At 38.8% G+C, this 24,777-nt stretch overlaps 1 protein-coding gene across 1 annotated transcript in view; it reads right to left on the reverse strand.

Annotated features, from left to right (window-relative positions):
* SLC35F1 (solute carrier family 35 member F1) overlaps window positions 1-24,777 on the reverse strand; it is a 255,971-nt gene that overhangs the window by 14,456 nt on the left and 216,738 nt on the right. Inside the window, exons 5-7 of the mRNA XM_074819268.1 lie at window positions 20,421-20,577; window positions 14,657-14,709; window positions 9,225-9,379 (exon numbers count right to left, since the gene is read on the reverse strand). Of these exons, the coding sequence (XP_074675369.1) occupies window positions 9,225-9,379; window positions 14,657-14,709; window positions 20,421-20,577 (365 nt within the window). The remainder of the gene's footprint in view (window positions 1-9,224; window positions 9,380-14,656; window positions 14,710-20,420; window positions 20,578-24,777) is intronic.

Genomic DNA, 24,777 nt, shown 5'->3' on the forward strand with positions numbered 1-24,777 from the left:
CTTTTCTTTTTGACCTGCACAGTATCAGTTTTCTTTTGTGATTATTCTATATTCCTTGTTTTCTCTCTATTTATTTCTAACAATTTTTTTAAAAGGATGGTTTGTCCAGTTGCATCTGGAGCTCTCCCCTACAAGTTCTCCTTTTGTACTTAAGATACAAAATCCAGATTACTTTAAGTCAAAGCTATTTCAAATCTCCTTCAGACCAGTTATGAGCCTTTTAAACACCTGAAAGAGCAGATACTTTTGCTTGCTGAACTTAACATATGCAGGTGGCAGGAATAACTCCAGAAGTTTACTCCAGTTAATTAATATAAGTTGCTTACCAGCAGTGCTGATGACAAGCATCTATCCCATATCATGGGTTTGAAAGCTTCCAGTTTAGTGAGAAGGGGGAGTTTAGACAAAAAGAAGATGCATTTTGAAGATTTTCTAGCAGTTAATAAACTACCCTACAGCTTACATTAAAAGCATGTAGAAGAGATGTCTTCTGACTGATGTCATGTCTGCCTGTTCACCCATTCCTTCATTTTGGTAGGAATTAGAAGGTAATTTGGATGTTATAATCCTGTATATCTGTAGCAGTCATTGATTTGGCTGGTAGGAGGCACAACTGTTGTAGGCACTTCAATCCAGTTAGTTAATCAAAACAGATAAATTAATTAATTTCCAATGTTACATATGTGGATGGCCAGGTATAATTCTTAACACACTTCCTAAATATTCCACCTTCTTTTCTGGTCACTTCTGGAAACAAGGACTTACTCAATTCTGTAAGAAATCTCCAAATTTATAACACACCTATTGCATTTAACCCTTACTATTTGCTTTCAAAGATGATTCTGTCTATATCTCTGGGGAACTTCTAGCCTTTGTTTCTATATGCTAAGGTGGAAATAGCACTCAAGTTGAAGAATCATAATTTGAAAACCTTTGTAGATTTTCAGTAACTGAACCTTATCTAAGGTTTTGAATGCAGCTGCTGCTTTGTTAATTCATGACTTTTTTTTTTTGGCTGTCTCCTCTGGGTTGCAAATTATTGCTGAGGTATGTATCTCAACACATTCATTGTACTCCGTTGTCTTCAAAAGTATGCTTGACTTGGGAAATGCTGAGATTCTATTTTTTTTCCCCACAAGTAATTATGAAACTAAGCTTCTTGCTGTTTGTTTTCATATTCATTGAGTATCATTTAGAAAAAGTATGTTGTCAGTAGGATCCAGCTCTTTTAATAGGATGTCTTCGTTATGATTTTCTGTCTGTGCTTTTTCTTGTAATAAAGAAAAAGGCAGTATTTGTTACAATATTACTTGCTTTCTGCGGTTTATTCAAACTATTTTTTTGCTCTCTGTTGTTATGCATTTGTATTGCTCCGTTGCCCCAAATTTCCTTTTCCAATCCATGCCTAACAGCACCTTTAAAACCCACATGGTTTTGTTGAAGATTTATCATTCAAGAGTTAATTACTTCTAATAGCAGGAAGATTTCCGCTTCTATGTCTGCACTTTCATATTGGGTAGGAATTATAAGCACTTCACCTTTACCTTCCACATGACACCACTACTTCTTCCAAAACACTATTTATTTCCTTCAGAGTGTAAGAATTAAACTTCATAATGTACTCCGTGGTATATTTAAGAGATTTCTGAACAACTTTTTCCTTACATTGAAACACAAAATTAATTCAAACAAGGTAATGCGAGATGACTGTTATTTGTTTCCAAGTGCTCAAAGCCCACTGTTATGATATTTGGCTTTTTTCATTTCTTTAGGTTAATAATATCCAATTATTAACTCCATATGAAAATGATTGATGGATGGATGCCTTATGCTAAATGTAAGGATACCGTTCCACGTTCTGCCAGTACAATGCTGTTGCCTCCCTTTGGCTGCTATAGTGCTTATGTATCTGGAGCGTTGTTGAGCCTGCGGCAGAGGTGGGGACAGAAGAGACTAGTGGGATCGTCTCTTCTGAATGCAGATAGCAGTGACTTCAAATTATAAATAAAATGAAACAGCATTCTGAATTACACATTGTAATGGTTTAGCCCCTGTCGGGGTCTGAGACCACGCGGCCGCTGCCCCTCCCCCACAAAGGGAGTGAAATACAAAGCCCCGATCTGAGATAAGGACAGGTTTAATACAGCGGTGCAACAGCAACACAACAAACAACAACAACAACAATAAGAATAATAGTAATAACAATGAACAGGGCAAAATATCTACCAATACAGCAGTGAGAGAAAACCCGGCGGCGCGAACCCCACGCGATCACCGATTCTTCCCGCGCTCTGGCCCTGGACGTGATGTCAGCATGGCATATGAATAACCCGGCTAGAGCTTCCTCCCCCACTGCTGGGGAAACTTAACCCTATCCTGGTTAAACCAGGACACACACGCCCCCAGTTCCCTAACCATTTCTCACTAGTTCCCTAACCATTTCTCACTAGTTCCCTAAGTATGGCTCCCCCTCACCTACCCCTGTTAAGAAAGAAGTGAAGACTTGGGGATGACGGATGCAGCATTCTGCAAGGTCCCATGACAGTGAGGTGAATTACCTTCTTCAAGTAGTCAAAGTATATTCCCGATTATTTATCCATGTTCAACTCATTCTCCAAAGCTAATTCTTTGTTCAAGACACTTAAGAAAGAGCATTTTATAATAACTGAAAGCCGTACCAACCCTCAGCGTAAGAGAAATATCAATTCTGGAAATTTACAGTCCCATGGTTCCTCTTAATTTTGAATAAAAAATTAGAGGAAACGAATAGGTTCTATGCTAGGATTTAAAACCTTTGTTCATGATTTTGTTTGAAAAATAACAACTTCTCACTATAAGGTAAGTAAACCACTTTCCCAGTGTCTTGTAGGTCAGAGCACTTAAGTGGTTCATTGCAAACAAGTCTGACCATCAATTTAAGTAGGTTACACAGGCAGATATACTGTCTCTTTCCTTTCTCTAGGGACTGTCTGTGAATGGGCTGATTTTACACATTTGTTTACTACAGTTAACGTTTACATTCTTTTTTCATTTCATGTATTCTTTTGAGTAGTCAATACCCATTAGGCAATTTGCTATCCAATATGACCAAAGGCAGAACTCAGTCACATAGTGGTGGGTTTTTTCCCCCTGACTGGTTGGATTGTCAGTATAAACTACTTCTTACTTCAGTCTGAAGCTGGTTCTACTTAGTGATTACTTGAGTTTCAAGTGGCCTCAAACACCTTTTATACAAATGAAAATTTACTTGCACACCTACCTCATGCATATATTTAAAAAGAGTATAAACGTGTAAAATTGAAAAGCTCGTTTGAAATTGCAAGCAAATCTTTAACACTTAAGCTATGCAGAAAGATGTGATGCTGAGACATAAAAAGATTTGATTCAGAAGTTACACACAATAAAAAGGGGGAAGAAATTGAGAAAGAAAAGAAATATTATGACCATATTGATACAAAAGCCCAAAAACCTTACTATGAGTTCACAGCCAGGTGTGGAGTAGCAAGGCACAGAATAGTGCTGTTGTCAGTAAACCCTGTTAACCAGGCATTCTCTAAGAATATCAAGAAATCTGAATTACATAAGTAAGCGAATATAAACCCATGCATAGGTAGGTAGATCAACTCCTTGCTGTTCTCTTGCTGTAATTACGAACTAGTTCCTGGCTAGGAAATGAAACTGTTGTTCTGTAATTAAAGAAAAAAATTCCTAAACGGACATGTAAAATAGAAACTGAAGCTCTTTCAAGAACAGAAATCCTGCATTTGCTTCCCTCATGAAAGACCTAAAGCTCTCATTACTAAAACAAACTATGCTTGCTGGAAACTCTGACAACTGCTGACTGGAGCTGCCAAGATTATCACCATTGCAGATGCCTGGAAGCCTGAAAAGCTCCTTCTTGGGGTTCTGGGCTGCCTAATGCAGAACTGAGATTTGTCATCTGGCTTCCAGAATCCATGAGCTGCATAACTCGTGTTTTCTCATGCCCGAGATCTTCGAGTCCTAGAATATTTGGCTGAAAATGTTGGAAAATGTGCGCCACTGCAACCTCTTAGGTGAGTGGGCAAAACAACAGTCAGGGTCTGAGAAATACTAGCCTGTGTTTCCTTGAGAGCATACTGAAGACAGGATGTTTTCACTTAGCATTTGTTTTGATAATTAGGCATTTCCAACAAAAATGTATTTTTCTAGAAAACTCCTAACCAGTTCTGTTGTCAGCAGTCTTTTAACATGAGATAAAAAAAAAAAAAAAAAAATCCCAAGATAAAAGCCCTGAAAACAACCTATAAAACTTGACATTTACGATGAGCTAGTGTCTGAAAAAATATAATTGAAGTTGAAGCTTTCATCGTAACTTCTGTAATACGAATGCCACATCCTTTACACTCTTTTTGACGGCTCCAAAACAGTGAGTATCTATCTATGTTTCACTATTCATGCTTTGCAACTAATGAATCTGTTGCAAGATAACACTGTGAAAGAAAGAGATATCCTTTTAACAACGCAGTATTTTCAGAAAGCTGCCACATCTGTGCTGTGGTGTTAAAAATCTATTGTCAGACTGTGGAACATCTTGGTGGGAGTCATTTAATTTTCCATCTTCTACTCTTTCTTGTCATTTTACTTCATAGCTTTTTTATTGTATGGCATTCTGCACCCTCAGACAAAAGGTGAGTGGACGTGGCCCTTTCTGTCAAGGAATCTACATTCAAGTGTGACCAAAGACACACGTAACTCCTTTCCACCTCAAGGTAGCTCTTCAAACATAGACGCCTAACTATTTTCTAATTGATTATAATTTGGAGGAGAAAATTCAAACAAACAAACAAACAAACAAATTTAAAGAAATGTGAAAAAGATGCTTTTAAAATGCCACTTAGGTGAAAGGCATGCAGACAGTACAGCTTCACGGGAACAGAGTCGTCAAGAGGGAGTCTCACTGTAAGAAATTTAGTATTCTGGAAAAGAAAGGTAAACATGCACGTAGGTTTCTGCACATTTCCAGTGGCATAAAGAATTAACTAGTAATATGACTTATCCTCATTATTATCAAAGACTTAGAAGCCTTCACCAGGATAAAGGCCCTGTGAGATTAAATTCCATTCAAACATAGTTTATGCACCAAGCAGCTTGCATATCCAATTTCATCAGGAAAATATCCTAAAGTATATGACTGAGGAAGCAATAATGTAAAAAATAGTTGTTTAGCCTGCACTGCCTGCTCTACTAGAAATAATGATGCACCACTGACAACACCACTGTCAAAGTTTAGAATATGTAGCTGTCAGTCCCTTAGCAAGTGCAAGCAAAGAAAAGGATCTTACTGACTTCAGCTTATACTTGCAGATAAGTTTAAAAAAAAAAAAAAAGTGTGAACATAATTTGAAGTATTTTCTCAGCTTGGTTTGATGATTGGGAAAAGTCTCTCAGGTGTTTATGGATAGCTGCCAAGCAAAAATCAAACTAATAAACAAACAAACCTCCCCCTAACCAAACCAATTCTACTTCCTACTCCAAAACCCCAGACATCATGTCTATCCTTCATTAACAAAAAACAGGACTGTCTGAAGCATATAGATTCACCATAAGGCATGGTTTTTATCTCCACAGTCATGAAACTGTGAATTTTTTTAAAGATTATTCCTTGAGTGGCAGACTTTCCTAATTTAGGAAAATGAACTGAAGCCCACTGAAGCCAGCAGAAAAGCTCATACTGGCTTCAGTAATTTGGATCAGGAAGGTAAACTACATGCTTTTAATGGAGGTTCCTAATTATTTTCCTTTGTTTCCACTAAGGGCCAAAGTTTCATCTCAGTGAAGCCTAGGTAAATCCCCAAGTCATGTGTATTGCTTAGGATCTGTGCTGGCAAAAATGAAATTGGAACCTATTGCCTCCAACTTGTACCCTCTCTCCTCCATTGGGTTAAAACCCAGTCTCCATCACAGCTTGTTTCTTGGTGTAATGGGAAGGCTGTCATCTTCTCCCTGCCATTGGATGGACTCTGCTGTTAGAATTAGCATTGAAAAGTTATTTTTAGAAGCATCAGTAAGGATCAGCAAGTGAGGTTTCAGCTAGCATCATTTCAGATTTCTGGTGCTGAAAGGTTTTGAGTATCATGTTTATCTGTGTAACCAAGCCCTTTGTCACAGATACTCTCCACGATTCTAAATCAAGATATATGACATCCTTGATTTATTATGAAATATATGCATTTTCTTCATTTGGAAATTGCTAGTATATCCAGAAATTCTAAATTTTTACAGCTGCATCTTCAATAAAATAATGAATGAATTTGCCAAGGGAGAATATAATTGATTGTGCTTGGCTTGCTAGGTAATGATATAATATAGTGTGACTCGACCTGCTGGTGCAGAACACAATCAGCATGCATGCTCTAGCCGGTGGAAAACATAAAATAAACTGCTTAGATTATTTAGTGAGAACCCAATTTGCTTAGAATGACTAAAGCACAACATACAGCTTGCAAATGAAAAGTATGAACTTTAAAAATTCACATAAAAATAAAGCTAAGGCTGAGACTAAAATGTAAAAAAGAACACCTCCTAAACAAAAAACAACGTAAGTTACACAAAAGTTCCAACCCTGTACACATGGAGAACTGGCCCTGAATTTCCCAGAACCACTGGTGTCAGTGTACCCATGACAAAGAACGACTGACTATCACAGTCTCTGACAGGGCAAGGACAGTCCTGTTACTCAGAATACTAAATTTCCTCCACGCTATACCTAGACATCCCTCTACACAGCATATCTCACATTTGTGTTGCATCCTTCTGTCTGTTTCCAAAGCTGTTTACCATCAGGTCTATATACAGAAAGCATGGGTGAAACCCAACCAGTAAAGCACTCTCTTGGCTCGTTCCCCACACTGCGGAGGGGGGGCACTGTGGATGCCTCCTGCCTGTGTGGGTGGGAAAGAGCCTTATGCAGACTGGCTTCAGTACTCTTGGGAACACTGATGTTCATAGAAACCAGAAATCAAGGCAAAGCTCAAACCAAAAGATAAGTTTGAAAGACAAGAGATGAAGATGAATGTGATAGTGCAGGATGTAATAACAATAATAATCATCATCATCTTCATTATCATCATGATCATCATCTGTTAAGTTTTAGGACTCTGAGCCTTTGTTTTTCAAAGCAGGAGATAATTTGTGCTTAAGAAGAAGATGAAATGAGAACAGATAACTAGGAAAGTTTTGAATAGCAAAATTGTATAGAATACATCAATATGGTGAAAATTTAAAAAAAGGATTGAAGATATGGAGTTGTATACTGAAATGCTACGGCAGTGGCCAATATTCAGCCACCAAAGAGGCCAGATGCGTTTCCCCATCCACTGGAATATTTGGAATCAATTATTGATTACAGAAGAACTAAAAAGAGAGCTTTTATTTGGGGGATGCAGATAATTTTAAGAATGATGCACTACAATCTAGTCATCTATCTTAAATTGAAAGTCATAAATCATTACATTTTAATACCATAACACCTTGAGCAATTAACATCTTGAATTACAAGTATATCACCAGAGTTGTGTCAAGTCAACATGCTGTATTTCTAGCTTCCACGGGCCTGGGAACTGTTCAGTGTGCTACAGAGATATCTGCATATGGGGTAAGATTACAAATGCAGCTGTTTATAAACTCATTGTCCTGCATGTCATGATGCTGCAAGTCTGTTTTATAAAAACATTAAATGCTAACGAATCAAAACACTTCAAACGTAATCTTCTCAGTTTCGTTTCAGAGGCTCTAAAGCCCAGTTAAACTAATTTCCTGCATTTTCCATGGATTTTCATAGATTTACTGCTATAGGTGCAATAAACCTGTCTGATGATAAAAGTAGCAGCACAGGGAAAAAATCATAACTGTTTCTTGAAAGCCTCATAAAATTATATTCTGCAAGGGGCACTAAACCACTCAGTTGATCCTAATTCAGCATAAAACCATTTGCTTCCCAGTGAAGTGGGGCTGTGCCCATTGGCCAGTACCGCAATAAGCAGAAGGAGCTGCATATCTGAGGGAGACGTACAGCTGGGCTGGGAACAAAACAGCTTTTTAGGAGCTAGAAAACAAGCAAGTGTACACAGTCTTAGGAGGGGAATTAATTTAGATCATTTAATGTTAACATATTAGACTTCACTGTTGAGTGGAAGTCACACATTTCACAGTTCTACTTCCTCATCTTCCCCTCTGTGGGGCAGAAAGAACGAGGAATCAAATCACCATGAGACAGACCTGTGAAGCAGCAGACAATCTCTACATTGTGTTCTCAGTCCAATTTTTGTTTCTATACTTGCTTTTCTTCTGTCTGCAAAATTCTAAAGCCATAAAACCAAATAAAAGGCAATAATTATAATAATTTTGTGTTAGACTCTGAAGTTCTGAACTTTCACTGTCTCATTCAGATTCATTCAGATACCATTAGTATCACAAAATCTGATTTGAGTTGGTTAGCTACTCAGAATTTTAAGGCTTTCATTTACCTAACACTTCTCTGGACCACCATTTTAGCTATCAAGTAACCTCCCTCTTACGAATAAATGATGGTACAAAGCAATTGCTTCCAGCACCCTGATGCTACTTTCATATGATGGACACTGGGGGGGATACCTGTCAATAATGAATTGCCATTCCTTGTAATTGGAGACCAAATGTGTGTCTGTACAACACAATGTTTAAAATATTAGAGGACCTGAGAGGTAAAAGTTTAACTTCAACACAAATCTGATGCACATTTTGGCATTTACACTAACAGGCAAGCCATTGGTTTGGCTGATAAGAAAGGTGCAATTCATGGACAATTACGAGTTATAAATTCAGAATCAGCACGAATGAAACATTCATTCAAAAAAATCTATGTGATTTTTGGCAGAGTCCTTCACTTCATGCTGCCACCCTGGGTCTGGTCACAGCAGTTGAAAGTTACCTCTGATAAGTAAAATTAAATTAGTGGTACAGTTGCTGAAGAACAAGTACTTAAATCTTAAAACTTTTAACAACAAGACCAAATGAACTCTCTTTAAAAACTGGAAATCATAAAATAAAACTGGTTTTGGGAAGCCTGAAGTATAAAAAAAAAATCTGCACTTTTACTGTGTAGATCTAACAAAGCTTGGAGGATTCTTTTGTTTCACTGTTCTGCATTGATGTTTCTTCAGGCATACTGCTATTACCCAAATACATCTCTCATTTCCACATACCTTATAGTGGAAGAGGAATAATCCACAGAAGAGGCTGTACAGGTCAGCTGTGAGTAGGGAGAGGTTGACGGCTGTAGCACTGGTTTTCTTTATGACCACTGGCATAAAGCTGTAGAGGCCAAACATACAGGCGCTAAAGCCAACATACAACAAGCCTGCAGAAGAGAAACACGAAACAAAGTGATCTTTCATAGCCTGCAGAAATGACTCATGTTGTTGAGGAAGAAGGCTGTGTTTTTAGAAAAGAATAAAAAATGCTTTTTTAAAGATACATGGATTCAAGTTATTAAGATAGACATATAGAGAGAGAGACTAAGAACATAATTCTAAACATATAAGAAAATGAGTGAAAACCAGATCAGTAGTGGACATGATGTCCTTTCTCTGTGGTCTCCATAATAGCACTGCTGTTTTAAATTGGTGTATACTACTAGTGAATACCTCATGTTCAGCATAAATCTGGATGAAATGATGCATTTGGACACATCAAATCTAGTCTCTTAAGGAGTTGAATGTCCCCAACACCAACTGAGTTCAGCTGAGTTGGATGGAGCATACAATATTTTATGGGAATTCACGCAAAAATGAATGCAAAAGTATTTGCAGAGATGAATGCATGAAGACAGCACTCAAGTGACGGAGGTCCTAGTCCTATTTTGCCAGCAAATCTGACAAATCACTTCACAGTTTTGTGTCTCTGTTCCTCTACCCATTTTTGTCTGCCTTCCTTAATAAAGTTTTCCGAGCTGAGACTCTTTCTTGCTATGTGTTTACAGAGTGCCTCACACAAATTAGATTGTTAGATACTAATATAATAAAAAGACATTACAGTAAAAGCCTAATTTCATTTAAAAACCTAAATAACTTACTGGGAAAGAATTCATTGCTTCAGTTATTACTTGATAAATCCCAAGGCAAATTAATCAATATGAAGTTAAAAAAACAGCAAACACTTCACTCATCTGCTCTCATGCAAATGCTATTTCTTAGGCTGCCGTATGCTGCAGAATTCCCAGCTGATATGTGCAAAAGCCTAAATTTAGACTCACGCCAGCTCTTCAGAGCATGTTGTTATTGACTAAAAGCTGCAGATAATCTGATTGCCAAAGTCCTGAAAGGGATTAGAAGGGGAAAAAAAAGCCCATATGATTTGTATCTGCTTGTGGATCCACTTAGTTAAAAACACTTTAGAAAATCTATCTAAAGGACAAAATCAGTCGTGATAGTTTGAGTCCCTTAGAAGCTTCTGAACTGAAGCGCACATTCATCTGAAAAAAATACAGCAGTCATAAAATGTCAGTGTTCATGTATCAATTGTTATGGCATGATAATGAATTTGAATTTATATTCAGAATATGAATAATCATGGTAAGAACTGCTTTTACTAACAGGTAACAAATATTTAAGGTGTGCATTGTATACGTGTAACAACAGAATCAGTCTTAAGCAGTGCTTAGAAGAGTTGTTTTATGCAAACTCTGCAACTCTTCTGTAGAAGGCAAATGATTACATCAAATGGAGCATAGTTTTGATCAATAAGAAATTGTTCACATACATGAGCATTATGTCAACTTTTCTTTCAGACTTACATCAAGAACAGGTCATGTGCAAATGCCATTCTGGACCCGAAGTCAGCATTCTCAAAGTACAGTCTGCAAATCACCAGTTGGTCCACCAAGCCCCTGCTAGTCAGTCTGGATTTAACACACATATTCAGGTGCTTTGCTGGGTTATGCTCTCAACTAGCAGTGTAATTTTATGGTACTGCCTTGGTGTTCATATTCTTTAGCAGTAACTACATGCACTTCAAAGGTTGCTTTTCCAAAGGGCACTTCAGTTGCAGTGGAAAATTGCTTAAACTGTAGCTGTCCTATCAGAGGTGAATATAAAGTGGCATTTCATTCACATCTTAAAAAGCCAGGTAATACCCACCAGCTGGATGGCATTTAGTGGTGACCATAAGCAAACTGGAAATAACATACGATTTTCAGATATTGCTTCTTAGAGGGCCAGTTTTCAGACTAAAAAATATGTTTTAAGTCAAAGGTTGGGAGCCTCAGCTTCCTTGGGCAGCCCTGCAGTGCAAATGGCAGCCTTGGGAATCGCCACAAGTGCAGCAGTCCTAGATGCTGGGACCTGTGTCCAACCAGGCACTGAGTCACCAGCACTAACTGCCTGTTGCAGGCACTAAAAGGAAGCAACCTGGTATGTTAGAAGGTGCTTTTGTAATGATCTGCTGATCAGCTGGTCTGTGTTAAACCCTGAGAAGCTCACCATTTGTAACTGTCTGCTTTCAGATGTGCTGGCATTGGCCTGAACTGAAGGCTTAATGTGCATGAAGGCAGCTGTGGGTGGGATTCATTACACCTAACTGGACACAAACTGAGGGTTGGTGGTCAATGCAGAGATTAGAAATTCTAGGGTGCAGATTGTCCGACCTCTTTTAGACACCAGCTTTAGCACAGTATGATGTGTATGATAGTATGATTTGTGGGAATCGGTTTATCTAAATCAGATGTCCACATCCCAGGTATCTAAAGATGGTGGAAAGCATCCCACCTTGTCCATCAGTGTTTACCCTGATGGGTAAGGTCACCAGTTCTGCCCAGTGGGGTGTGAATTCCTCATAAGTGTCTGAATGGGGCACTTGGGATCAGAAGATCATGGGGTGATTCAGGCTGGATGGGAGCTCAGAGGTCTCTAGTTCAAACCCCACTCAAACAAGGCTCAGCTGTGAGATCAAAGCAAGTTGCTCAGGACTTTGCCCAGCCTGGTCTTGAAACCTCTGAGGATGAAGACTACACAACTTCTTTGGGCAACCTGCTCCACTGCCTGCCTGTCCTCAGTGTGAAGAAGATTCTCCTTTTATCCAGTCTGATTCTCTCATTTCAGCTTCTGCCTGTTGTCTCTCATCCTCCTGCCATGCACTGCTGTGAAGACCTTGGCTCTGTCCTTTTGATAACCTCCTTGTAGGTAACTCCTCAAAGCCTTCTCTTCTGCAGGCTGAAGAAGCCCCAATCCCTCAGTATTTCCGACTTCTCTTAAGACTAGGCATCTTCACACAGATGGGGAGGATCTGCCCCCAGGGACTGCTCTGAAGTAGCCCAAGTACCACCAAGACTAACAATGCCTCGGGAACTTCTGTTTTAGTTCCTGAGCAGGCTGGCTGGATGTTACATGCTTTAGCATTTTTACTCCAAAAGCTACTGTTTCATTGGGATGAAATGGAGTCAGTTATGATTTTTCATAAAATAATAATTGGAATATATAATAATAATAAATGGAATAAAGACCATTCAGAAATATTCAAACCCCTTAACAAAGGACACTTCCTTGGAGATTCAAACTGGCTTTTCTCTTAAAGAAAACTGATGTTAGTTTATTTGTTATTATTTCATCTATCACTCCACAAATGTGTCATGGTCTCATATTAAACCACTCAGTCAGAACAGTTTAATCATTCTCCTTTTACTCAGGTTGTCAGCAAGTATTAATACTTAAACCTTCAAGGATTCAAACAGAGCTACACTGATTTATACTAGGTGTGAAGATGATGCTATGTATCAGGGGAATTTCCAAAATTAAAACCAGGAGGTCCACAGCCTGTTTTAAACATGATAGACATAACAGATTGGCTTTATATCTTTATATTCAAAAATCATTTGCATTTTACATCAGTTGAAAGGTAGCTCATCCATTCTTAATAGCACAATTATGGTAGACAGCAACAGGCCACCTTGAGTTACTTATTAGGTTGCCTGCTGCGACTTTATCACTACCATTCAGAAGGCTGATGGACTGCAGGTTTGAGTCTGTCTCAGTGGATAACTATTCAGGACAAGGCTGTGACCACCCTGACATAGATTTGTCAATCACTACTTGACAACTTTGTATTGCTGCCAATGCAATGGAAAGCACACCGAGTGCAGTGGAAGGCAGAAAAGAACACAGAACTACACATAATTGTCACCATTTAAACCGTGTTCAACTACAGCACATTTCCAATTACTGCTCTAACAAAATGAGTACATATCTATGATGCTCTTGCTAAGATGATCTCCTTATGAAGCGTAGGGACTCTTCAGAATTAGCGACTAACTTTAAATGACATTTTAGTGGCATCACAGACCAAGTAAGACTGTATTTTAATAGCGCATTTCATTGATATTGAGTTATAACAGAAATCCCATGGAAGTATATATGACATTTACAAGGATAGAAGAGTAATTCGCTATGACCATTGCTAGTTCCATCAGTACCAGATTAATTATGTCCCTGAGCTCCTTATCATGAAATATAAACAAACACTGATGCAATTATGCTAATTGTCTTGGATTGAGGAAGGCCAATACACTTGTAGCATGCAGTTGAGTGTGTTTCTCCATGGATACTTTAAATTGATTTGTCATTTAGTTTTATAGCTCAGCCATCAAATCTCCAAGACTTCTAGGTGCAGTGTTTTGTGAAAGATGCACTGTTTTTATTAAGGTTTACGATGATAAGAAATTGTGAACTAAGTTTAAAGCGAACAGCAGTGTATTCCATAACTTGTATCCCCTGTCCTCAGGGATTCCTCACATAATCAGCTGCCTTTGCACACTTCTGAGCTGTCATTTTGATGTTCATTCTGAAACTAGGTAACAATCTAATGTCAAAGGACTGCCAAAGCTTGAATCCCCTGCTAAGTGTATCGGCTCTATACTATTAGTAGTCTTTTATTTCTTCTATTGTCATAAATAGTAAAAAAGTGATTATAAGGACTCTCCTAAATGTTGATTTGCTTTTAAAGCAAATAATTTGTTGGACTAATGAGAAAGCAGTCTTAGATAATAAACCCAGCTTCCGAACTGAAATGGGAAAATGTTATCCACTGCATAGCAGAACACCATTAAGAGCTTCATTGTGCACAATGCTACCTAAACTTGTCTAAAAGACACATCTGCTATATTCCGCCAAGACTACTTGAAAAGCAATTAACCATTTGCATACAGAAATGCTCCCCTTGGAAATGAGTTTATGAGGCTATAATATGCACTGCAAGTACTTCTTTAGTTTTTTGTTAGGTTCCATTTTCTCTCTTTGACATTCATTGAAAAGGTTTGGCTCTTAATGACTACCTCATTTATTTGTCCCAGTGTTGCACTGAATCTTAGAACTGGATCCCCATTATTGTTTTACTTCATGGCTGTCTGAATAATTATCTTATGGTATTCATATGCTTAACCTAATGGTGCAAGGAAGGTATAATATGGCAATGGGAGGACAGATCATTTAAGAAAGGTTATGAGGCATTTAGTGCAACCTTTGGCAGTAACTGGCGGAAAAGTCACAAACGTTGGCTCCTGTGAAACTTTGTGCCTGCCTCCCCAAACATGGGTTGTCTCCACGCCTCCTTCAGCAACTATCTTCAATGAGGTAAAGTGTTTTCTTACCTATTTGCCAATCCCAGGGAACTTTCAACAGCTCTTTGTGTTCCATGATTGCACTATAAGAGAAGAGAGGCAAAATTTGATGGAAGAGAACAGAAGTTAAATTACTTCCACTCATTCAATTCAAATGCTGGACAAAACAACATAAATAACCTTATAACAAAAGAGCTCTCTAGGAACCATATGCAATCAGACTTTGCTAATCCACTCTGGCATTATCCCTGTGCCTGTGTATCTGAACGACCTTCGGGGCAGTAATCAGATGTGATAGCATACAATTTCTACTTGTTTATTTCCAGCTTTCTATATACCTGCCCAAAGTGACCATCCCCCTATTTGTTCAATCCTCTTGTACTCTTCTGACTTAATATTCTGAAAGCTTTTGAACTTTAATGATTAGTAATGTGTCTGTCTGAGTTATTCACCCTTCAGAGCAGCTCTGCAGTGTCAAATAAATAGGTATCACAGGCTAGCTTTGGAGAGAATACTGTGATTTGTTACACACTGAGAGAGATCAAATAGTCACAGAAATGAAAGTCAGGAAACAAAGCAAAAGATGGGTCAAGCCACAAAAGTCCACTTTCAACATCTTGTAAGTCTTGCATTGCACACTAACATCAAAATCCCAGATCCAGAAAATTCTAAGGTGTCAACAAGTCAGCTCTTCCCAATCCAGGCAAATAGACCCTTGGACATTAGGTATAAAGAAATATACCTAGACACAAGGTAGGTCTTCACTCAGCTAACCACTTTCTCTGATCAGTGATTTCCAGATAACTCCTGCTGTGCAGAACTCTGCATGCTAGTCTGGACACTACTGTAAACAAGTATAAAACATGGAATTACACAGATGGAAAAAACAAAGTACCTAGTACAAAAGGTGGCACGTGGAAGATGAAATCTAATAGTAAAACTGCAGGAACTCAGTGCCTTCCAGATTAATCTGGTCTAGAGAGTTGCATCCTGGAAATTCTAATTTGCTTGCTGCTGATGTGTGGCAAATCTAATACTGTGTACAGAATAATAAGATTATTTTGTCTGCAAAATAACTAAATTATAAGTGTCTTTGCATGCATAAGGCATATGTCCCTCTTATCAGCAGTTCCTGAAGAATATAATGAAAAACACCTGCAATGTCTCTTGTTCTGGCAAACAAATTTTGATATAACTTAAATGTAGGAACATTACTTTCATACTATTGCTTATCTGATACAAAAGAAGTATAAAACAACATGCTATGACCTGTGATCCATTATGATCTGTGAAACAAAGAGGGATAAGAGCAACTTTGCCAGAAGTTGCCATTTAGTGATGCCAGATTCACTGACGAATTGGAACCACAATGATCTTTCGAAAGGTTGTGGTGATTGGAGGAGGTCCCTGATGACTGAAAAGAGACAAGTGCAACATCCAGTTTCAAAAAGAGCAAAACTATAGCCTGGCCAACCTTACACTAACCTTTGGGAAGATTATGGAGCAAATCTTCCCAGAAGCCATTTGCAGGAAATGAAGAATGCATGACTGGAAACAGCCAGCACAGGCTTCTCAATAGCAAACCATACCTCACCAAACTGACTGCCTTCTATGATGAGTTGACTGACTCAGTAAATAAAGGAAAGGGAATGGATGAGAGGATGAGGTATAACCTACCTTGACTTTAGCAAAGCTTCCAACATGATTTCCTGAAAGACCCTTAGAGACTGAAGAGTTATGGACTGGATGGGTGAACTACCCACAAGGTAGTCTGAAGAAAAAGGCCAAGAGAAACCTCGTGGATTTCAAGAAAAGCAAATATGAACTCATGCACCTGGGGTGGAATAGTCCTACACAACAGTACAGGCTGGGAACTGACTGGATAGAAAGCTGCTTTTTAGAAAGAAACCTTGGAGTCCTGATGGACATCAACCTGAACATGAGTCAGCATGTCCTTAGAGCAGAGAAGGCCAACAGCATCCTGCGCTGTATTAGTAAGAGTCTGACCAGCAAGTTGAAGGACATGATTTATGAGACAGCGGCTGGAGTACTGTATCCAATTTTGGGCTGCCTAGAATAAGACGGACATTGACAAATTGGAGGGAGTACAGTGCAGCTCCATCACAATGGTCAGGCAACTGGAGCACATGATGTAAGAGGAGATGCTGAAACAGCAGGGTTTGTTCAGTGTGAAGAAGAGAAGGCTAAGCTGAAGGGAAGGAGGACGGGACAATAAATTTGCTGCCTTAACTACCTAATGGGTAGTTACAAAAAAGATAAGAGTCAGACTTTTCTTGGAGGTGGGCAACAAAAGGATGAATGACAATGGACACAAGTTGCAATGTGGGAAACTCTAATTAGATATAAGAAAAAAAAAATATTGGTCAAACACTGGAACAGCTTGCTCAGCAGGACTGGTCTTTCAATTCTTGAAGATATTAAGAAGTCAGCTGTACGAGTTCCTGAGCAACCTGATGTACCTTTGAAGTTAGCTTTGAGTTGGTTTGAGTAGGAGCTTGAACCGGGTGACCTTCAGAGATCCATTACAAAGTAGGTTATTCTGTGATTACGTGATTCCATCAGACAGCATTATCTCCATTTACTGGGTAGTTGCTATATCCCCAATTCTTGTTAACTAATCTTGTTTTGATATACAGTTCTTCCCTGCTTTAATCACATTTGTGAAGGTTTAGCCCCTGCCGGGGTCTGAGACCACGCGGCCGCTGCCCCTCCCCCACAAAGGGAGTGAAATACAAAGCCCCGAGACTGAGATAAGGAAAGGTTTAATACAACAGAGCAACAGCAACACAACAAACAATAACAGTGATAACAATGAACAGAGCAAAGTATATACCAATACAGCAAAGAGAGAACCGGCTGCGCCAACCCACACGATCACCGATTCTTCCCGCGATCGTGCCAGGATGTGACGTCAGCATGATATATGAATAACCCGGCTAGAGCTTCCCCCCCACTGCTGGGGAAACTTAACCCTATCCTGGCTAAACCAGGACAACATTCAACCCACTAAACTTCTCTTTCTACCATGTCCAAGTAGTTAGCCAACTCTTTCCTTTACTTCACTGTTTTCCTGACACCTTAGCTCTTCATTTGCTGTCCAAAAGGCATTATCTGGGTTTATTTTACATTACAGTCTAATATTAAGCACTTTTGCTAAACTGTTCTAGAAAACTACAGCCTACTTCTTGAAAGTCCTCTGGGAGACACAGCCCTGTACTAGAGCTGAAGCATGAACTGTCATGAGTCACCCACACTTAAGGTGATATTTGTAAATACACATGGAATAAAAGACAAACACTACAGCTTTTTATTTTGAGATCAGTGCATGTCAATAAAGGGGACATTCACTTGTGGGTACTGTTTTGTCTTTCCTACATTCAGCATAGTCCTACACACTTTTCAGTATTTTCCCTTCTTCAGAATTGTACTGCTCCCTGTCAATCCTATGAACGTGAGATTTACACATCCAGTGGTATTGGCGCACATGTTCCCCATCCTCAATCGCTTTGTGGATGACAACCAAACCTTGACCAGTGCTGTGTCTAGCATGCTGGGAAATGGCCCTATTTTTGAGACATTCTTTCCTCAGACTGCTTCAGTTTATAGTACCTAAAGGTCCTATATTGCACCAAATTGGCCAGTAGTGTTTCAAAGAAAGAGTAACGTGGGGATCTGGCTTCTCTTTGAAACACTTGGTATACTTAGTTAGATTAAACCTGGGAACACATAACTATGTGATGTCTGCTCTTCATTACAGGTAAAGGTAAGAAAATGCTGAATGGCTTCACGGAACCAAGTAGCAGGAACATTATTGGCCTCTCACGATATGCAAGCTTTTGCCACCTTGTTAAAAGAGTACATATATGAGCTAAGTGTGGTCAGGGCTCCACAAAGGGCCACAAAAGCATCAGCAGCAAAAAGCTGTGGTGGCCAGTGGAGAAAAACCTGCTGGCGAGAACTTTTGGGCCAAAGGTTGGCTAGAAAAACCTTAGGGCTTTCAGCAAAGAAATGGTTTCTTAGTGGTTTCCTTCCAGTTGTGTCCTGTGTATACAAAGAAGCCCTGTTCCAGTACCAGCTTCTCCTCCTCAGCAAAACAACCCACAGACCCTGAATTGTGACTAACTGCTTGGGTCAAGAGGGGGTAATGGCACTATAATTAAATTCAGGAATATGAGACATATACATGTCAGTTTACACACAGAGAGTAAGATAAGGGCATCATTCTGATGCTCTCAGAGATGTAGGAGTCTGGGCCGCGCTGGGAGAAAGTTAGTGCAGACAGAAGAATGCAAGGATGAAGACAAGGCCAGCAAAATAAGGCTGGCAAAAACACACAAGACAGCAGATAAGTGAGAAACACCTGTGGTCAGCAAAAGCACACAAGTCTGAGCAAAACAGGGTATGAGATAAGGGAGTTTTGGCAAGTTTTGGGCTTTACGTGCTAATTGCAATTAACCAATGCAAATGCTTGTAGAGGCGCGTGAACAGCGCGTGTAGATGACCCGTAGCCTATTAGAAGATAGATGAGTGCATGTACGGAACTTAGTAGAGTATAAATGTAACCAGAAAAGGAATAGAAAAAAAACTAGAACAATAATATATAATAAAAAGATGGACGACCTGATCATCACATTGGTGTTGCGTCATTTCTGTTCCCACACGGAGAAATAAGGACCCCGGCTAATGGTGACTCTGACAAATGGTGACTCCGACACAGAGTCACTTAGTACCTACCTACCCTGAACACTGTAGGTAACAAAAATGCTTTAGCCAAAGATACTAGGCTCATTCATGTACTCTTGAATTCTATATTTTTAAAAAAGGAACTGCTTGTGTGGCAGCCAGTTAATATAAATAATTTTAAGTCACGTGTTCAGATCCCACATAAATGTAATAAGCATTCTGGTTAAAGAAATAGAACCAATTAAGTGGGAATTGACGGGTCATTGTTTCGATCAGTCTCTGTCCTTAGAAGCCGAGTAACTCCTATGTGCAGGGAAGCAATTTGGTTTTGACTAATAATCAAAAGTTATTCTGTGTAACAAGCACCAGTGACGGATCTGCATAAAATGTGGCAATCCTGCATGGTGACTTTTATTACACTTTCATCAGTCACAGTATTACAACACTGGAAGCTATCTTCCAACTCTCAGGCTTGCAGGTGAGATGCTCATTAGGTACACGTGGATATAGACAAAACTAAATAGTTACCAAAATCCATGCAACAATCACCTGCGTACTAAATATTTTGAAGTGAAAAGGCCAGTTTCTTAAAGGCTTTTTCATTATTTCCACCACCATAATGTAGTTACACAGAATGAGCCAATCAGTAAAATAACTTCTGACTGGACGTGTTTTCTACCTGTTTAGATATCTAAGTGACTTTTTAAAAGTATGAAAAAGAACCGGAGACATTGTAGATTTTGTTATTCATAGATCAGAGGTTGTAGATTTTGTTATTCATAGATCAGAACAACATGTGAAGCATCCACTTGTCTTCAAGCAACAAGATGGTAGGATGTGACTTCTACTCCTGCCCCCGCCCATGACTACTCAGGGACACCAGTCCTTGAATTAGAGTACTTAGGTACAAATTTGTGTTATTATTCAACCCCACCGATCTAAAATACGAAAACCAATGCAAATTCCAGAATTAGAGGACACCGACTCTCCATAGGAAATGGCTACCTTCAAAGAGAGGGCTAGAGTACCTCAAAGGAGGCCACAGCTGATCTTATTTGAATGACCTTGGGGTTCAAACATGATCACTTACAGCTGAATTCCACTGAAGAAGGAGCCAAAGAGTCCGATCATGCCCAGGAATTCCACTCGACTCAGATTTCGGACAATATACTCCTCACAAACGTTCGATATGCCGTATAGCGTTGCTCCGCCCAGTACTAAGAGATCCCCTATCAGTTTATTTTCACCTAGGAATAAATGGGAAAAATCAGAATGTCTCAAAACAACCATATTTTGTCTAGAACCATTGCAAGTTCTTCCCTACAGATTTCAATCCTCAGTTACTAAACAGCCCGTATCTGGGTTAATAAGCTGAACACAAATGTTCTGTGATTTTAACAGTTTTCATTCAATAATCCAGCAAAATCCAGCAGAGGCAAAGGGAAAGCATTATTCTTGCTGTGGATAAGAGAATCTGAATGAATCTCAAAAATCTAAAAAAACAGAGAAACCAAGTAGCACTCTTCAGTGACTAATCCTTTAAATTTTATTATTACTACTTTTTTTGCAGATAGAACATGACTCAGATATATAGAGCGGTTTGCATATCATCTTGAAATCTAACAAGTCTAAAACATGTCCAGTATTTAGATGTGAAACCAACTGAAAAATTCCATGTACCTGTGAAAAGAGTGAAGAAATCATTACAACCCCAATATTGACCTCATTCTCACATGAAGCTGTCTGACAAGAAAGAGAGGAGAAAGGATGGGGTGTAGACAGGGTGATAATAATGACAGATTTTTAAAAGAGGTTCAATTAACACAGCATCACCTAATGCATGCAATGAACACCAAGATATATTTTTAGTACCTCCAGGTATATATAATTGCTAAAGCATTGTATTATCAAAGACTGTTTGAAATCTTTTTAAGTCTTGGAGGCTTTTATTACTGGGGGGATGGGGAGGCCTGAAGGGAGATTTGATCAAGATCAGGTTCCAGCTTGAAAACTGAAGCTCTGGCTTTGCAAACTGATGCATGTGATTCCCTCTGCACATATGGCTTGTTAAATGATTTCTACAAGAACTGCAGCTTCACAAAGCTGTCAGACATTGCTGCAGAATATTCTGAAAGTCTGGATAGAATGGAATTTCCTTTGAAAAGGTTCAGTAGAAATGCTTAAGTACTAGACTGTTTTGGGCTTTTTTGGAAGAAACATAGTTTTCTTTTAAAATATCTCTTGATTTATTTTTTTAGTTCCTGCCTTTTTAAGTTTTATTGTTATTGATTTGTAAAATACACACTGCCATAAATAAAAATGGAAGCCAAGCATTCTGATTGGTTCAAAATGATCTTTCCAACATTTTTCTTTATGGAGTTCTTTTAAGCCTGGAGTTTTCATTCCAAACCACAGCGCTGAAATTTCCAAATGAGATTAAATCTATGAAAATAAAAACTGTCATAAGAGGACAGACCAAAGGTTCATTTATCCAGTGTCCTGTCTCCAATGCTGGCTATAAGCACCAGAAAAGTATAAGTTGTTAGGGACAAACAGGAATGAGGTAAATGTTTAAAATACTCCCAGTAATACTCCCTTAGTCTGCAACATTTTTCAGCTCACAGGAGATGTGGCTTCTGTGTATTTAGAAAACATTACTAGATTTCTCTTTCACATACTCATCCAGTCTCTCACTGAATTTCTGTTTTGCATGTGCCTTGACTGACAGCATGTTTATATTTGACCATTTATCTTTTTAAGATTTGGTAGTTATTTTCCTTTTAGCCTTCTTTTGCAATCAGCCACAGAAGATGCCCTTAATTTAAAATAAGCATCAGCACTTTACAAAACCTCTTCATACCCCTGATGCATTTGATGTTCTACAGTGGCTCCAATCATCCCTCACTGAGCTCACTCATTTGGTATTTATTACAGCTACTCACTGACACTTCGGAGAAGTACTGCTGAAAAAACTTTTGACCTTAGAGCTCGGCTGTGCTTAACTGCTGAGACAAAAATATCATCCTTTTGCATCTGTGAGACAAAGACAGCTCAGAAGCTGAGTGTTTTCATAAAGATGGGATGGCCTCAAGCACCACACCACAATGGTTGTCCCCGAAGTGTGCTCATGTTCAGAGAGGGTGAGCCTCACCCTTCGGGGCTTTCCCAGAATAGGAAGCCAAAATCTGGTCAGAGCATGGGTCTGCCCAACCCAGGACCCTCCTCTGGCATTGGGCAGCACAGGCTGGCTGAGGAAAGCATGAAGAAATAGGGAAGCACAGAGGTTTTTTATCAGCCAGTTCTCAGTAGATTAGGGATTTTCTGAGATGGAAGTTGCATTAGACCATCAAACTTAATAGATCTTGAGGGATTTGTCATTAATTTGTGTAAAGTTTGTGTATTTTCAGGCTACTATTAAAAAGTACTTCATGCTTTTAGCTTTTAAGCCTGATACCTCAAAATTATATTGGGCATCCCATAATTTTCTGATTATAAGAAATATTTAAGAGTCACTCTATATTGACCCTCTCCATACCACTGAAGACTTCATGTACCTTTATCATATTCTGTCTCTTTCTTGCATTTTCTGAGAGATGAAAAATCCCAGTCTCCCTACAGTCTCTTCATCCTGAAGCCATTTTATGCCCTTGAACACGTTCTCACCTTTCTCCATTGCTTCTATAGGCTTATTTTCTGGTCGTTTCTTTTTGAGATGCAGTGACTACAGTACTACATGATACTCAAGAAGTTAGTGCATCAAAACTTTATATACTGGCATAAAAATGTTTAATACTATATTTTTAATTTCTTTCCTAAAAATTCCTAGCATCCTGGTTGTCAAATACCTTTTCTTTGCTTCCTCAAGAGGCTGACTTTGGAACTTTCCCCCAAGACTGACATATCTTTATGGATATATTTTCATGGATGTAAAATTCACATGCATCTACCAGTTTAATTACTGAGGAAATATGTATCAACTGACTAGAGGCATTCTAAAGACTTCCAGGTTAATACAGTTGTACTTGACCAGTTTAATGGCGTGGGTCATTCTTCTGAAGAAACACAAGGCATAGCTTGGCAAAACATGCTTTATATTAATCATAGTTAGCATATTTAATGTTCTCTGGAAGCAGAAGTCATATAGTCCAGAGAAGAGCTAATGTTTTGGGGACTGGTTATAACACTATAGGGTAACAGAAATCATTTAAATATGAACTATGTTCTGACATGATTGCTTTTTACACTCTCACTAGGCCACTTTGCTGCTTTTTTACCTTAACACCCAGCATTAAGAGGTGTTTCTCTTTGCTTTTGGTTGTAATTACTGATGATCATAGTATCTAAAAATCAGTCTCAATGTGTGCCATCTTAGACTAAACATACTCTCATACACTTATTACCAGGACTGAAGTGACCGATTTTTAGAGACTGTGGTAAGCTAAAGCTGTGAAGTGCTTTGGAAAATCCGGATGAAACACTTAGACCTCTGCGTCTTGGACCCCTGTGTATTACAGGAGCATGAGTACCAAGGTACCTCAGGGGTGTTAGTTCAGGGAAGTGTTATTTTAAGGTACAGTTGGCATGTAAGGTGATAGAGCACAAAGTACTTGATAGTAATTGCTTTTCCCATTGAGTAATGTGCAAAACATGAGTCAGAATACAACAACGAGAGGTAACTACCATATATTTATTGAAAGTTGAGTGCTTGCCTGCACATTATACCTAATTCCTGCAGATTGAAAAATGCCTGTTAATCTCTCAGTGATGCATTTTAAATTCATGTTCCCTTACTGTAAGAGTTGGCAGGCTAGATTGCTACATGCAGTAGGTGCCTAGCAGAGCCTTATGGCACTTCTAATACAGTGAATAATACAGTCAAGAGGTGTCAACAGATCTTGTTCCCTAAAATATAGGATAAACAGAGTTTACTGAGGAATCAAACAAAGTTTACTGAATCACTGCTTTTGGTGTATTCCTTTTTGTTCAACCAGTCCTAGGAAATATCCTATAAATGGTGTAGAACCCCTTAATGAAGAGTTTCAAGATTTTTTTCCTTTTGCTGACAATACTTCTTTTTATTTGTAGATTTTTAATGTATAGTTTTACCCCTTCAGATAAATTAAACCAGCTTACCTATTTTACTCTGTTAAAGATAACATCATTAATAACATCATTTTGTCACTTAAAAAAAAAAAAAGCTGCAGTCTCTCTGCATAGCAACAAGCATGGACACAGTTTTTCATGTGTAGTCTGAGTTAAGAGGCAATAACGCACGTTAACAGATTTTTCTGGACAAATTTACCTAACAGCTATACCCGTGCTTTAGTAATGAATATGACAAATAATACTTATTGCAGTTGGATGGCAAAGTGTCAGCATTCTTCAATCTGTTCCTTGTCCACTAAGGTTCATTGCCCCACATGCTACTGCTGATATCCACAACTCAC

The sequence above is a fragment of the Strix aluco genome, chromosome 3 (assembly GCF_031877795.1).
Source record: "Strix aluco isolate bStrAlu1 chromosome 3, bStrAlu1.hap1, whole genome shotgun sequence".
Taxonomy (NCBI): domain Eukaryota; kingdom Metazoa; phylum Chordata; class Aves; order Strigiformes; family Strigidae; genus Strix; species Strix aluco.